Source organism: Coturnix japonica, chromosome 2 (genome assembly GCF_054131305.1).
Source record: "Coturnix japonica strain WE chromosome 2, WE-NBRP24, whole genome shotgun sequence".
NCBI classification, from domain to species: Eukaryota; Metazoa; Chordata; class Aves; order Galliformes; family Phasianidae; genus Coturnix; species Coturnix japonica.
Window position 1 is genome coordinate 124,612,903 of NC_140664.1, and position 16,132 is coordinate 124,629,034.

Here is a 16,132-nt window from a genome sequence, read left to right on the forward strand (position 1 = left end):
GATTAAAAGCAGTGTCTGCAAGATGCAAAAGTTTGCTATCTCAGACTCTAGGCAGTTGAAAAAGCTGTGAAATTTCAACAAAATACCTCACATACATTTGCTTCTATACTTTTTGCCCCCTGGTAGATATGGATCAGTACATGTGAATCAGGCTATCCCATTCAAAGGCAACACTCACGTGCTCAACATGCAGCCCCTGGATCTAATGACACAGAGCCTGATAAAGGAAATTTTTACTGAGGAGCCATCAGTTTTCTAAATCACTTCTACTTCTCAGCAATGGCTGCCTCTTGATTACTGTAACACTTATCTGTGCTTATGGGCTTCTTTAGATTGTGGAGATAACTTTGGAGTGGCAATTTTGGAAATTCTTTTGATTACAGTTTTAATCAGATTCATTAACGACAACTGAGCTTTCTAATTATTTTCCTGTTTGCCAAATCTTCTGTACTACATATGCTGTTAAAGAAGCCTGAAAACTACATTCTGTAAAATTAAAGCACTACAGGCATTTTCCCACTATAAACTGGGTTAATGCACAGAGCAGAGAAGAGCTGTTAAACAGTCACAACTTTTCATCTGTACTGATCTGGGTTGGATGCGAAAGGTTTGTATCCTATTAACAATCTCCTGAGCTAACCAGACCCTTAAATGTGATTACAAGGATCACACATCTAAGACCTTCAAAATGGGTTACAGAGCTCTTTTGATCGACTGAAGAAAATATGTGGCAAAGCTGAGGGCTGATGCCGAGGAATCTATGCATTCAATACATAACTTTTGGGCGTTCCTGGTAATTTGCTTTGGTGGATGCTATTTATGATCAAAGGAATAATAAGACAAACTCTGTGGCGGTTTTCCTAGAGGATATTTACTCAGGTGTCACAGGAAGTATTGTTTATCTGTAATAAACACCAAAAGGGGAGGAGTTCCTCGTATTTACTCCAGGCAGTGCTCAGTGAAGCAGCCAGAGAGGTCAAAAAGCAGTTCCCCAGAGAGGTAAGTTGGTTCTTTAATTCTTGTAATGGTAGTCTCTCCTACGCTAACTGAACGTTCTTGTCTATTTTATTAAGTTATCATTTATGCATCTACTGTCATTCCGTGTGTCATTTGTTATTTGCATATGTACGTAACTAGTCATCAGGAGACCCCTCCATGTTCAGGACAATATGAGAGGTTCAATTATATTTTAAAAAAAAGAAAATAAATCAAAAGAGTAGTGCTTTCTTTGGGTCACACAAGCCCTTTATTGCTGAGCTCTGCCCAGAATTCAGGGCCCAGCAGGAGGAGGACCTCCTTTAGTAAAGGATCCATAGTGCCCAGCATCCTGACTTAGCTTGTGTACAGAAAAGACATTCATAATACAAGAAATATTTTGTTAAAGAAATTAGACTCCTAATTTGATGCATTAATCACAAGAACATCTTTGTGTGGTTGTTATTAGAAGCTCCAAAGAGCCTAGAATTCTGATTTATTTGTTCTGGAGTAAAAACGGTCAACTTGACTAATGCATGTTATTGGTCCACTGTATTTTATGAACAGTAAGATGTATTCTGCAGTCAATTGTATATTGTTATCTAATGTTGAAGATGCCCGATGGTTTCATATTGCTGTTGGTCTTGCTTCTGTTTTTCCCACATATTATGATGAAAATGGTTTCCAAACTTACACCCACAATAATTCTAATGAAGCTGAAAATTATGTTTTCAAGGAGATAATCTGAAACCAATCTGACTTTGATCTTTTAAAATGTCTGCTAAAATGATAATGTATCATGGGTGCTTTCTCATAGCACAACTTAACCTCATACTAGATGCAGCTCAAATTTAATTTAATCTAACGTCTAACACATAACTAGATATTGCCAATACGTAATATTTGCCTTTAATTATTTAACATTCATTTTGGAGAACATGAAATGCAAGCCCACATTTACTTGGGAACTCTGAATTCTCATCTGGAAGGCTTCTTATAGAAAAGCAAAGCTATTTTGTGGAGAAAAAAAGAAAAAGGGCAAAAGCCAAAGCACAGTGAGATGAAGAAAGAGGGAGAGCATGAAGGAGAGAAGAAAACTTGTTAAGGGAAAGGATAAGTGTTGATAAGCTGCGTGACATCATTAATCACTTCATGCCCAAGTTTTCCAGTGCAAGCAATGTCTGTTTGACATGGACATTGCCAGACACTGTGGGCTGGCACTCCCTGTTAGTGTGAACGGTGCCCAACTTTATAGGCCTGAGACTGGATGTGACTTTTACTGGTCTAAACTAGCAATGGGCTGTCACTACTTACATACTTTTTAGGATAATCAAATAAAATATACACTAGTTTTTGGGAGTTTCTCAGCAATTAATTAATGCAGAAGACCAACTGTGCGTGACATTTCAATCCAAATAGGCTTTTTGTCTTTGAGGCTCCTTTGACAGAGGAAGTGCTCCCAGGGAACTGAGGGGCAGTAACCTCAGCATATGGATATTGAGCAGCAATGTTCACTATGGGCAGGTTTTGTTTTCAGCCATTACTGCCTGAAGTAAAAGAGGACATATGGACTGTTCACTGACATTATTCTATTTTCTGGCTCCTAAAACTACATCTGAGCATGTATCTTCTAGCTCCTAACCTGTGGATGCATGGAGAGATGTGCACCATCCCTTTTTTCTATCTGTATTTCCACATGGGTGCTTTCACAATAAAGGCCCTATTCTGACAGTATTCCTACCTAATCAGTAAAATGGCATTATAAAACTGGGAAGATATTTTTCTATTTTAATATGCTTTCAGACAGAGGAAGATGAAAGGTTGGGGAGACACTGAGCAGTCAGCAATGAAAGGCATTAATAAAGGCAACAGCAACTTAAACTTTCCCTCATAAATTTCTGCTTGTGTGACACTGAGAACACACTAAAAATGATAGTAATTTTCACACAGGATAGTAAAGAAGCAGTGCTTTAAGGCCTCTTGTTGTTGTAGATAGCTTGCTTTGGATGTTTGGATCTGGGGTTTGAAAATAAAGGCATTTCCATTGATTACTTTCCCAAAATAAGGAGTATGGCTCCTTGTTGCTGTGATGCCTGGGATGGGACATTGTCTCTGCTCTTCCAAAAGATGGAGCAGCTTGAAAGCTCGGAAAAAAGTTCCCACTGTCAGAGCTGTCTGAAAACAACCAACCTGCTACAAATGTGATCAGTAAAACTGAAGGGGGGAAACTAATTGTAACAGCACAAGTCTCCTGTGGAGTTGCACCTTCTCTGGTGTTGACAAGGGGAAGGTGTGCCCGGGGAGGTGGTGGAGTCACCGACCATGGGAGTGTTCAAGAAACGTTTGGATATTGTGTTGAGGGATATCATTTAGCTGGGAAGTATTGGGGATGGTTGGACTGGATGATCTTCTAGGTCTTTTCCAACCTTGATAATTCTGTGATTCTGTGAAGAAGCTGTTGAGCTTCTAAGTTTGGTATCTTATCTACAGTGGATGTGGCAGGATTCCTCCAAAGCAAACAGCAACAGCAGTCAAAAACTGGCCTGTGGATCACACAGAAGCTGTAAAACATCCATCACTTCCTAACTTTTGAGAACTTTGATGCTACCTTCCTCTACCAGTGCACTGCTATCTCATACTCACCTTGCTGTAACAATAAACAAGGTTAGCTCAATGCACACAGCTGACAACCGTTATTCTTAGTGGACTACCTGAACCCATTAGGTCCTACATCACAGCGAGGCTGTCAGCAGATCCAGTGCTACAGTTTGCAGAGTTAACAGCTGTCAGTGCAGCCTGTCGGATGGCTCATAGCTGTGGCCCTAACCGATGCATCGCGACACAATCGGATCGCGGAGACCTCCGTGAGGGGGCCGGGCCGCTCCTTGCCCGGGGCGGGCCGAGTCCCTTCGGCTTTGCCGGCATTGTGGTGGATTATCGGGGCAAACCGGTCATCCGCCGCTGACCCTGAGGCGGCACTGCGGCGACGCCGGGACAGCGAGGAGGAGGAGGAGGAGGAGGAGGAGGAGGAGGAGGAGGAGGGCGAAGCCGAGGCAGGGCTGCCGGAGGCGGTGCTACCCCAGCTCCCTAAGCAGGGACCGGACGCTGCGCTGCGGGTAACCCCCGGTGCTCGGGGCAGGATGGGGCCGGGGCTGGTGCGTAACGCCGCTCCAGGGGGAGCTGCCCCGCCCCACCATAGGGGTGGTGCAGCGCCCAGACGTGGCGGTTCGGTACCCGGTGCTGGGACAGGGCGGGCTGTGCGGCGCTGAGCCCGGAGCGGGGCTCGATCGGGGTGTGCGGCGGGTGCGCAGCTGCTTTGCTGTTAGAACTTCTGAGTAGGCAGTGAGCGTCATGACACCCAATGGTGTTTCTTGTGTTGGAAAGGGAAAATTAAGTGATGCTCCAGCTTTGAAGACAAAGTTCTCTGCTAATATGTATTGAACTAGCCATTGAAAAATTACTCTCATCCCTTGCGATGCCTTTGTTCTAGAAGCTGCACAATGAACTGGGTATGGTTCCGTTTGTGATCACTCATGTGAGCACATCTGGTGGCACGCGGTCCAAATGCAATTTGATAACAACTCCATTCCCACGACTGTTATTAATCTTGTTTTCCTACCAGTGAGGTCCCTGCATAAATACATTCTGTTTGATTACAATTGCCATGAAAATCTTTAGCTCTCATTTATTTTCAGAATAACAAAGCATTTAAAATTGGCTACGTAATGCAATGTTTAAATTCGGCATCTTGTTTTCATGTTCTTTCTGTACCCTCTTCTTATAACTGGTGGCTAGATTGAAAAAGTTGGAGTCATATACTGACTTCATTTGAGCTCTGCAGGACAGTCACACAGGAGTGAGAGTGGAGTCAGAATTGAGTGCATACAGATCTGGTCAGTATTTCTTTAAAAAACCTCCTCTGACAGACCTTCATGAGAACTGTAAACCTTAGAGTGCGGTAGGATCGATGGCATTAGTGCAATGGGAATGGGAATCAGAACATCCTGAGTTGGAAGGGGCCCACAAGGATCGAGTCCAACCCCTGGCTTCACACCAGAAGTCAAAATCAAACCCTGTTTCTGGGAGCTTTGTCCAAATGCTCCTTTAATTCCAACAGCCCATTCCATGCCCACTGCTCTCTGGTGCAGAACCATCCCCTGACCCCCAGCTGCCCCTCCCCTGGCACAGCTCCATGCCCTTCCTTCAGGCCCTGTTGCTGTCACACAGAACAGAGCTCAGCGCTGCTCCTCTGTTCCCTGTGAGGAGCTTGGCTTCCAAACTTTCACTGTGTTCATAGTCCTCTTCTGAATACTCTTTAATGTCCCAAAATTGTGGTGCCCAATCTGCATCCAGTGCTGGAGCTGAGGCTACACAGAGCAGAGCAGACAAGCCCTCCCTCACCCGCTGGCAGTGCTGGGCCTGGTGCACCCCAGGGCAAGGGTGGCCCTTTGGCTGTAGGGGCACACTGCTGGCTCGCATTCGCCTTACCATCAACCAGAGTTCCCAGATTCCTTTTCTCAGGGCTGCTTTCCAGACTCCCATCCTCCAATCTATATATGTAATACAGGGTTGCCTCATCCCATGTGCAGAATCAATTGCTCACATTTGTAAAGCTTTGTGGGGTTAAGTGGAAGGGAGGAAAACCAGGGTGGACACAAACACTAATATAAACATCCTCCAGCAGTGCCCTCTGTGAGCTTTCAGAGAGTGAGCAGGGCTGGCCAGTTCAGTCTAATGCAAGTCAAATGTCAAGATAGCTGAATGATAATCAGCAGATGAAATGTCAGTGTGGACACCCAATATGCATTTATCAATAGAAGGAGATCAGGTACCAACACATGCACAGTGCTGTTTCTCTACTGCGTGTAGAAGTTTTACTAAGGTCAAGAAGACCAGAGGCATCAAGTTTCTCTGAAGTCTGTCTTGCTTTGATGGGAAGTTGTTGCTTGATAGCTGTCCGCAGAGAGAACTGTGTTTCTTAGAAACAGCAGAAGGATCTACCTGGCTCTTCAGAGAATGAGCATTAGAGGTTGAGCCCAGAAGTGGATCAAATTCTTCCCTGAGCAGCCCTAAAGATAACATATATACTTTGAATTGTGCTCAGGAAATACGTTGATTGAAATTAAGCTAAATGATCACCCCTCCAGATGCTCTAAAGCAACCATTTATTTCAACAATAATTTGGAGTTCAAATGTTGAGTTCAGAGATTGGTTGTCAATGCCATTGTCCAGTCTTGCATCTTCTTTACATCATCCAAATGCATCCAAGACTGGCAGCTTTCAGGGAGTGAGAGGTGGCTAGCTTGTTGTTCTCTTGACTGTAGCATGCAGCTGATAATCTTTTTGTTATTTCTCAAACTACAACTCTTTGTTTCCAGCAGTTAAACGGAATATGATTCATTTTACCTATGATCTACATCTGAAACTGGATCATGGGGTTCCTATCGTAGTTAATGAAGATTTAGCCAGTATAATCAATGGAGTCTGGGAAGTAAGTTTTCTTATGCTAAGACTGTTGCCAACCAGATCAGGTGAATCAATTTTTGATTGTTTTGACCACATCTAAAATGGGATTTTATTGCCTACATTAGGTTCCATGAGGTATACTGAACAAATAACAAGTTAGGTGAAACCCAGTGATTTGGTGTTTACTTGTGTAAGTATACAACTGGTTTATGTTCCTCATCTGCCATAGTAGGGGGTAATGACTACTGCAAGGCATCCAGCTTTCTTATCTCTTAGAGCAGAGATAAAAAGCCTCTTGTCACAAAACAGTCACATCTCAGTATGAAATATGTTTAGGTATCAGTCTGTTGAAAAGATAGACTTACATTTATTTTTCCAAATAATGAATAAAGAAAAATAATATTTATCTCTGAATAATAAAAACTGTTGTCCAGAACCACAAGATTGATGGCATTGCTTTACTAAAGCAGCAGTTAAAGCTTTTATTTTGCTACAGCTCAGCTTGTTGTTAGGATGTTATTTTTTTCCCCTCTGGAAAGGTTTTTTTCAGACAATAGTTTATCAGTTCTGGGAAAACACTATAGAGTTTATACAACAGAAAGCAGAGAGCAAACTGAGAATAATAAGTAGTGAGTCAAAGAGAATAATTTGGGTAGACACATGGATAATCCAAAACAGATAAAATCTTGCAAAGTAAATAAATAAATAAATAAATTGTGTGAGGGTCTTTAGTTTCAAAATCAAGTTGTAGTTGGAGAAAAAAATGAGGAGAGGTGCACCTCTTGTTTTATCAGCTCTTTATGGAACAAATTGATAAAGTCCATCTGAGTGAGACAGAAGTGGATTCAGAAACTATTTGGCGGATGGTGGAAAGAAGTTGCAAGCTTGCACAGAATGAAAGAGCGACAAATTTAGAGGGCTGAAATATGGAAATATTTGAAGTAGTTAAAAATGTTTGGCTGAGTTGTAGCATTCTTTAAGAAATTCAAGCTCAGCTGTGCTTGCAGCCCAGGTTGCAGAAGCAAGAACTGTTGCTTATTCCCTCTTGGCACCATCATCTGTAATGCTCTGTGGCCTTCGCCATAAACCTCTCAGCAGTGCAATAAATACGTTTTGCTGAATTACTATTGCAGCAATCTGACGGTCCACAGGAGATAACACTTCATGAAGCTGCCACTTTCTGTCCCTCTCCAAACTATCTAGACACTGAAAAGGGGGGAGAATTCAGTGACCTGCCATCTTTGATATGGAATGGAGTGTGTACTTTTGATACTGCCTATGAAAGTAAAAATCATACAAAGCTGGTTTATTTGACTAAATATCTCTCAGTTCATTGTTATAACTGTGATAAACACAGCACTGACACCACACTGGCATCTTGTTAGGAAACAAAACAAAACAATCAAAAAATTCTACGGTCACCAAACAAACAAACAAACCCACAACCAACCAAATAAACCACCCCTATGCCAGCTTGTTGTGGTGCAATTCCCTGCACTGTTTGTTTGTTTGTTTCTAAAAGCCCTGAATTTAGTCACTTTCTGAGCACACCACAGGCATTTTCAAGGATTTCTATGAAGGCTTGAGACTATCCCTAGCTCACAGGTTTGGATTACATCATAAGCTGTTTTCAAAGTAAATTTTTAATAGTGAGGAGTTTGATAAATTACCCATTTGTTGGAGAATCCAGATGCATACCAGAGACAGTCTTATTTATTGCTGCAATATGAAATTGTATCATTATCAACTGTCTCAGCTTCACTGAGATATAATAAAATGTTCATTCTGTTCAAGAACAATAGACTCTAAATCATTCTATTTAATATATTTTTAATAACTGAAGTGGAAGCTAAACAATTTATCTGCAGGTGCTCGTTCACTGTAACTTATTCAAGTTGTGATTTTGAAGTTGCAAATCAAAAGACAAGGGATTATGCTGAATAATTCTTTTTGGAATAGTAGTCTTAAATTATTGTGCAGTGGCAGTTATTGAATGCACTATTGGTAAGTATGTTGTGGCTTTTTTTAAGGCAACAAAATGTGTAACTGGTCTGATTTGTGGAGGAAAATGCCAGCACATGACAGTGTCTCTGCATTTGCTGGTAGCTGATAACACCTTTAGGGCCACAATTTCACAGCCCTCTAACAGTTCTCCTTGTAGTAGTCTCTGCTGCCAAGCAGGCACTCCGTACTGGGAGCCAATTAATTTCAGCTGCATCCTGATAACGCTTAGGGAATTAATGGAGGCTGCGAAATTGGCTGAAACTGCCTGTTTTGAATGTGCCTTTCATTATGAAACCCATGTATGGAAGAGTGCGCCTTTCATTAAGGGTGTGTTGTGAGGTTCAGAGTACCAGAGTTCCGTGCATTGTCTCTGACACCATCTGTAGATGTGAATCTGATCTTTGAATTCCTCCATCTTCGGTGCTAATTCCTGAAAGGCAAGAAATGATCTTTCCTTTTGCAACTTCTGTGTTTGTTCTGTAGCTGCCTGGATTGGGGGTGCATGCTGTGTGTTCTTGCAAACACAGCAGAACCTAAATTCTGATGTAAAACTACATGTTCTGTAGAAAATGTATTTCAGTATGTCTACACACAAACTGATTTGCATGTGTTGGTTCTTGTGAAGGTGTCCATTTATCACTCTCCACCTTTTTCCTCCAAAAAGTTCATGTATGGCTTGAGTATTCAGTAAAACCTAAGGCAAGCAGCTGACTTTATTCTAAAAAGTAAAGGTCAGACAGAAACTTAGATGAAACTTGATTGTTTCATGGGAATGAGATGGCTTTGCCTGGATATGGTAGTGCTCTCAAGGCATTGATAAATGGCATGAGGTAGAAAGGCAATGCTTTAGAGAGAGACTGGAATCAATCTTCCCATGGGTTTTGTTTATAGGGTGAAGTACAGACAGAAGGAAACAGGAAATTTTTAATCTGGATTAGGAATCTGGGGATCTGCATGATATCTCTCCACCACTTTATTCTCTGTTATTGCTGCAACATTAACCCAGACTTGTGTTAAGAGACATTTTATTATGAGAGATAAAAGTGGGTCATTTTGCCCCTACAACCCTTGAAATCAAGGTGGTGGGCAAGGGTCACTGTGCTCAGTATGCTACAGACTTCTGTAGGTTTCCTGATGTTAAGAAGGTATTGCTCCACTTTGCTTTGTGAGCTGGGATAGAGGCTGGTAATAGTCATATGTACTGAAAATAAGTGGGGGAAAAAAAAATGGGGGGGGGGGAGAGGAGAAAACCCTGTCTTCTGTGTGAATAACAAGCGAATTAGCCGAGAGTAGAACAGTGGGAAGAATCCTGAACCTTGAGTTCTCCAGGAGACCTAGAAAACTTGTCTGAATGCATGATATGCCAGTGTTCATATGGGGTAATTTAAAGAGCTGGTACAATATATGTTTGTGCAGCAGTCCATTTCAGCTGCCTATGGCTGTGTGTGTGTTCTGCTGTTATAGTGTAGTGATATGGTTATATGAATAAGTAGATGAATAAAGAAGGATGTCTAGGATGCTGGAAGCCATAGGTGAAGTTGAAATCGATGGCATTCTGTTCACTGTTAAAGAAGTAGAGTATAGCAAAATATGTGTAACTGGGGTAATATGGTGTACATCGCTTTGTGTATAAATTTATACTATTGACTTGAAAAACTCCCAAATAACTACATTGATACAATACTCATAAAACAGGCTACAAAATTCTAAATATAATTATATGAAGTTGATTCTTCCTTACTCAGTAAGCCTTGAGTCTGTCCTGTTCTCTGCCTATATTGTTTTTTGGTCTTGGTTCTAATGCTGGGAATATGAGAACATCACTATTAATATATCTGTACTGGGTTAACTGGTAAAGGTGGGGAGTTCTTTTTGTTTGTTTTGGTTTGGTTTTTAGCTCTGTAAGGGCTGCATAGTAGGTATAAAAGCACGTGCTAGTGAATTGTATCCTCTGCTGACTAGGGCATAGGTGTAATGTTTCCTGTACAGTATGTAAAATAGGTGTCAGGAGTTTACATCAGTAAGTGCATTTTCCATCACTCTGAATGCTTGCTTGTCAGAAGACCATAACACTGAAAAGATCTACCGCTGTTTGGCCTTGTGAGTTCTGTACAAAAATTCAGGTGTCCAGAGGATTTTATGTAACCGTAGCAGTGAGCTTGACTCCCACTGCCCTGTCTGTAGAAAAATTCCAGAATGACATTTTAGCTTTGTTATGAGAAAGCTTGTGGTGACTTCACACAAGCTTCAAATTAGTACAAATGACCATTTGAATATCCTTTTATTTGGTACTGTATTGAAAACTTGTATTAATGCAGCTTTTCTTGTTTCTTTTCTTGATCCTTTTATTCAGTACTTGCATGATTTGTGTAAAATCATTTCTAATATTTGAGACTGGAATGTGTATTTCATTTATTTGTAGGAAATTAATAGTGGATGATCATTTATTCACTGAACATGGAAATTTTCCCTTTTCCCTAGGAGTCATCAGTTGAGATGCTTCCGTTGACTGGGAAAACAATAATATTTGATAGCTTTCCTGACCCTTCAGATACCTGGGAAATAATTGAGACTATTGGCAAAGGAACTTATGGAAAAGTTTTCAAAGTATTAAATAAGAAAAATGGCAGCAAAGCAGCAGTCAAAATCTTGGATCCTGTTCATGTAAGTCACTTAAATTGCTTGAGGTTTTTTTTTTGCTTATTTGATTGTAACTGAATTTGCTGTGTGGCCTTTTTTTTTTCTTTCCAACCTGAACAGATCATTTGCATTAGAACTGAAAGCTTCAGCCTGCCAACTGAAATGTAATTTCTGTTATTTTTACTTTCAATTTCCCCTTTCTTGTATTTTAATTTCAGTGACAGAGCTGGTTTTTTATTTCCTTCTAGTTACCTACAAGGGAGTTAGGAGTCCTAGCATTTTATATTTTTGATTGTGTTCCTCCTACACAGAAAGCACTAGGTGATCATGGTTTTGTATCCCATGGCTGACATTTGGGCAGCAGATTAATGTTCTGTAGGAAGGATGTTAGGAGTCAGGTTCGTAAAGGTGGGCTCATTGACTTCAGTGGTACAGCATGTGGCGTGGGATCTTTCTTGAGAACTCTTACCTGCAAAAGAAAGACAAGAAGCTGCTCCTTTACCAGGTGGCTCCTTTGAGCTTATCTTTTGCACTGTCTAGATATTGTTACAGTTTCTATCTGGCTGATAGGTCTCAGGTAGCAGACGCTGCTCTGTGGTTTGTCCAGAATCTGCAATGTGAATACAAGCTACAGACCGCGTAGCAGCAAGAGACCATGTTTCTCATTCTAACTGCATTCTGGCTCTGTGACCTACATCTCACACTTCCACATGAGACAAATGCTTCCATTGCACAATTCTCTGGGCAACTGGAGAAAAGCACATCATGCTGTGTGAAACACTGCAGATCTGTAAAGTCACACAGGGTGCTGCCTACCCCTACACATCACACAGTGTCAGAATAATGCTCCTATGGCCTTAAAGTCCATAAAAAGTTTGTAAAAATTTACTGTCATGCTTTATCATTTTGTTTCCTGGTGATCTGCTTCAGATCAGTATGCTTTCAAGGAAGCAAAAGGCGGCTCATCTCAGTGCAGTACCATCTACCTCTCCTAGAGGAAGAAAAAGAACCTTGCAAAGGCCACGCAAAACGGACCTTGGTGAATTCAAATGCATTGGAAATTCTATTTTGGACTCTAGTGTTTTTTGTAAACAAGGTTTTTATGCTTACAATGAATAGGCAGGACTTTCTTGCAGTTGGCATTCATGTAAATAAATGCTGGTATGGCAGGAAGTATTCCTGCTTTAATCTATTTCACATGTGTTTAGAAATAGTTCTTAATGGATAACTGGTTCAGTCAAGGATTACTGAAAGGAGTTGAGGAAACTTTCAGTGTTGTATACGCCTTAGAGGTTGTAAGAAAAAGGTGCTAGATGAAAACCATGAGAAAGAAGTGGATTTAGAGATGATCCTGAAGGGAAGAGATACAGATTAAATGGGAGAGAAGACGAACATGAAGAAGTCAGAAAAAAATAAAAACAGTGGGTACAGAAGCAATGTAAGAAATTGAAAGAAGCGAAAGGTGTAACTGCTGAAAACAAATTCCTTGCTTTGATGAAAAATGGATTTAAGAGTTCCATTTTCTCTGTGTTTCTTTCATTGAAGTATTTAGTTAAGTTTTCTTCTTCATCAGTTGAAATTCTTAAACTCATTTTCAGCTCATTTCAGCTACCAGAAACCCAAAAGCTGTCAGCCATACTTCCCATAAACTGAGAATATCCAACTGGAAATGCTGAGAAATTTGTTTTTCAGCATACCCTGATATTATTCCAAATAAGCATTTACTTTTAAAAAAATTCTAGTTTTGCTTTAAAACTAGATTTTTTTTTTTCTATCAAATTTTCTCATGGAATTTTTTTGTTACCCATAATTAGGTAACAAAGATGTGTTTTTCAGTGTGCAAACATGAGCTGAGTGTGGTGATACATAGTAGAAAGCCAGTAATGCATCAAAGTGCTAAACATGGAACTTTTTATGATAAGAATAGTATTCTCTTTTTTCCCTTCCTATTTCCAGGAGGTCTGAAATAGCTGCTGTGCCTCCATGTTAGAACTAAACTGGCAATCCAATAAGAGAAACTAAAAGGTATAAACTAGACCTTTTTGTTTAAACTGAAAGTATTATTAATGGCTGCAGAGGGAGCCATTGCAATGAAGAAAAAGTTACTTTATCTATTTTCTTTAAATTCTAATTTTTTTTCTTTGAAGACAGTTTCAGAGTAGTGCCATGTAAGAAACAGAGTAAAGAATAGAGCAGAAAAAACGTGCTTTTATATTACTCAGTTTAACTTATATTTCCAAATTGAACTAAGAAACAACATTATCGTAGGTGACATGGAACTGAACTAAACATTCCGTGTTTAGTCCTTTTAGAGCTTTCTGATTCTTCACGTTGAATAACAGCTCAGATTTTTGAAACTGAGGTAAGAAAGTGAAGGTGTTGAAATGATAATATGTGAAGATGGAACTAAGAACAATCTCAGTCTTGTCCCTAGTGCTATATGAAAGCACCGTTGTACATTAAGACTGTTAGCTGTTATTTTACATCTAAGTTTACATGAAGTTATTCCCTTTGCCATTTCTAGAAGAGTCACTCCCTTTGGCTATATTTCATGCAGGTAAATATGTTTAATTCAACTAAATATGTCAAGTTCTCTTCTTTCATAAAATGCAGAGGAAGATTTTTCTTTCTAGTATGCACAGAATTAATCTATTCATTTCATTCTCTCGCTTTTCATTTCTCCTCATAATGGTAAAAATCTCATAAAATCTGAGTACCCCTCAGGAAACAGAAATCTCTATTAAATCACAGTAGGACAGTGGGCTAATTCGCTTCCAGTTTTCCCAAGGCAGCCTCAGCTATTTTATGTTTTTTGTGCTTTTTGGGGGGACTTGGCCTTATTTTTCCTTTTGTCTTGTTCTTTTGCTTTTGCCAAATGCAGTCTCTCTTGTTCCTTCTTATCTTCCACTCTTTCCCTTTTCTCCTTTTGCCTCTTTCAATACTTTGGTTGTTTTTTCCTTCCTTCTCCTGTTTTTTTTGTTTTATTTTTTTTTAATTGACAGTGTTCTGTGTTGTTTGTGTGGGAAAATTCACTCGATCTCTCTTTTTTTGAAAGAGGAGAAAAGTTCTGCTGCTTTTCAGCTGCTCCAGTTAAAAAGAAAGAAAGAAAAAAAGCAAAGAAGCACCTCCTTGTGAGAGCAGTTAATCTTGTAATCCCAATATGGAAGTTTATAGCCTAATTCCTGAAGATACTGGTGATGGGGAAAGTTGTCTGAGGCTAGTAAAAAGAAACAAAAATAACCAAAAGCTAATATGAGGAACTTGGATTTAGCATTGGAAAGTCTGGTATAAGAAACAAGTGTGCTAACTTCTCCTAGCAACAGGTGTGTTTGATTGTGAATTGAGAAGGACTGTAATTCATTAGGACTACAAAGCATCCATTTGGAGGTGGTGAGAAAGGTTTTGGCTTTTTGTTGATAGGAAATCCATTCATTTCAATAGTGGAATTCACAGGTAGCCTTCCTCCACAATTTGTCATCTATTTCTTTTTTGCGTGTGTAAATAGCAAATTATATTAAAAATATGTTAAGTCTAGAAACAAGTATGCTAGCAACATTTGTTCAAGTTTTAAACTATACAGGAGGAAAATGACTTGAGCTGTTTTGCCACTAACTGTGGCACAGATAGGCTGCATATATTCTCAGTATGAGTAAAGCAATACGATAGTATCCCCCTGTGAGCTCTTTCAGTTCATAGATTGTCTGTGTTGTTCAGCCCCCAGTGACTGGGGATAGCCTAGAGATTGGAGGAGTAACTGGTGATTGCCCAAGGATCTGCATGCTCTCCCCAAAATTTGCCAGCTTGCATTTGCAGATTTATGTGTTGTACTGGCTTCACCTTGAAATGCTCTTTGCGTTTTCTTCTGAGGGCTCCTCTATCATGCCCAATATGTTTGTTAGTTGAAATAGGTGAAGACCAAGGAAAAAGCACAACTTGTATTGAGGAAACAGAACCAAGCTTTGTAGACCTGCAGATGGTATGTCAATACTTCCTTTTTTTTTTTTTCTTTGCTCTATTTCAAACTCAGTTTGAATAGCCTGAAAATCTAATTTTATTTTCTTTTTTTTAACAGATATGATTATTTATTTACAGCTTTGTATTTCTCATTTGTGACACTAGGATATTGATGAAGAAATTGAAGCTGAGTACAACATTTTGAAAGCTCTCTCTGATCATCCCAATGTGGTCAAATTCTATGGCATGTACTACAAGAAAGATGTGAAGAATGGAGACCAGCTTTGGCTTGTTCTTGAGGTAAATGATTTTTTAAAAATAAGAGTTTTCTTCAAGTCAGCATTCCCACGTTGAATATGAGCTCAGTGAATGAGGTGAAACTTGTTGGTTGTCTTTTTTTAGAGTGGTTGTATGTGAAGTGATGAATACTGGTCCTGTCTGTGTTGATGAATTAATAATCTCCCCTGCTATTAGTATTCTTGTGGTATATTTTACTGGTATTGCTTTGTCTTCAAAATAAGTCCGTAAATGATTATCAGTCTTGATAAGATTTGCAACAACCTTTTTGGTTTTTGTTTTTTGTTTTGTTTTTTTGGTGAAAAGTATGTTGTGGAAATCTTTCTCTTGAAGAATTTGTTTAAGTATGACTAAGCTATGATGTAACAATTGAAGTAACCACTATTGTGAATTTTGCCCTAAATAATGAAAGTAATGAATTACAGGTTGTTTTTTTTTTGTTGTTCGCACAAATGCTTAAGTAGACAATTAAGGCAAGTGAGCTAAGGTAGTAGAGTGTTCTACTTGCCAAATGTTGTCGAAAATGGAACGAGAGTAAGACAAGGCCTGTAATTTGTGTTTCCATCCTTAAGTGTTTAATTTTGACTAATCTAGGAGCAAAGAGGTTGGTCATTATTGTTTTCATTGGTTCACTAGAGCCTATTCTGCAAAAACTTCCTCTTTGCTGGTGTCTGGTCAGTATTTGGCAAGGTTGAAATGGAAATATTTGTTGTATTTTATAATGTCAGTTAAATGTGTACAAGCCTCCTGCCAAATGTTTCATGTTGTCTAATTCTGAAAATGCTTAATTTCTAAA

General features: G+C 39.6%; 1 protein-coding gene across 3 annotated transcripts in view; it reads left to right on the forward strand.

Annotated features, from left to right (window-relative positions):
- The first annotated feature begins 3,791 nt into the window (after positions 1–3,791).
- MYO3A (myosin IIIA) overlaps positions 3,792–16,132 on the forward strand; it is a 95,223-nt gene continuing 82,882 nt past the window's right edge. The window contains exons 1-4 of one of the 3 annotated variants that reach the window (XM_085538752.1): positions 3,941–4,091; positions 10,927–11,109; positions 14,985–15,061; positions 15,205–15,339. In XM_085538752.1, coding sequence (XP_085394878.1) covers positions 15,059–15,061; positions 15,205–15,339 — 138 coding nt within the window. In that variant the 5' untranslated portion in view covers positions 3,941–4,091; positions 10,927–11,109; positions 14,985–15,058. Of the gene's footprint in view, positions 4,092–10,926; positions 11,110–14,984; positions 15,062–15,204; positions 15,340–16,132 lie in introns of all 3 variants that reach the window. The other 2 variants (XM_015853320.3, XM_085538751.1) reach the window with 2 other exon arrangements.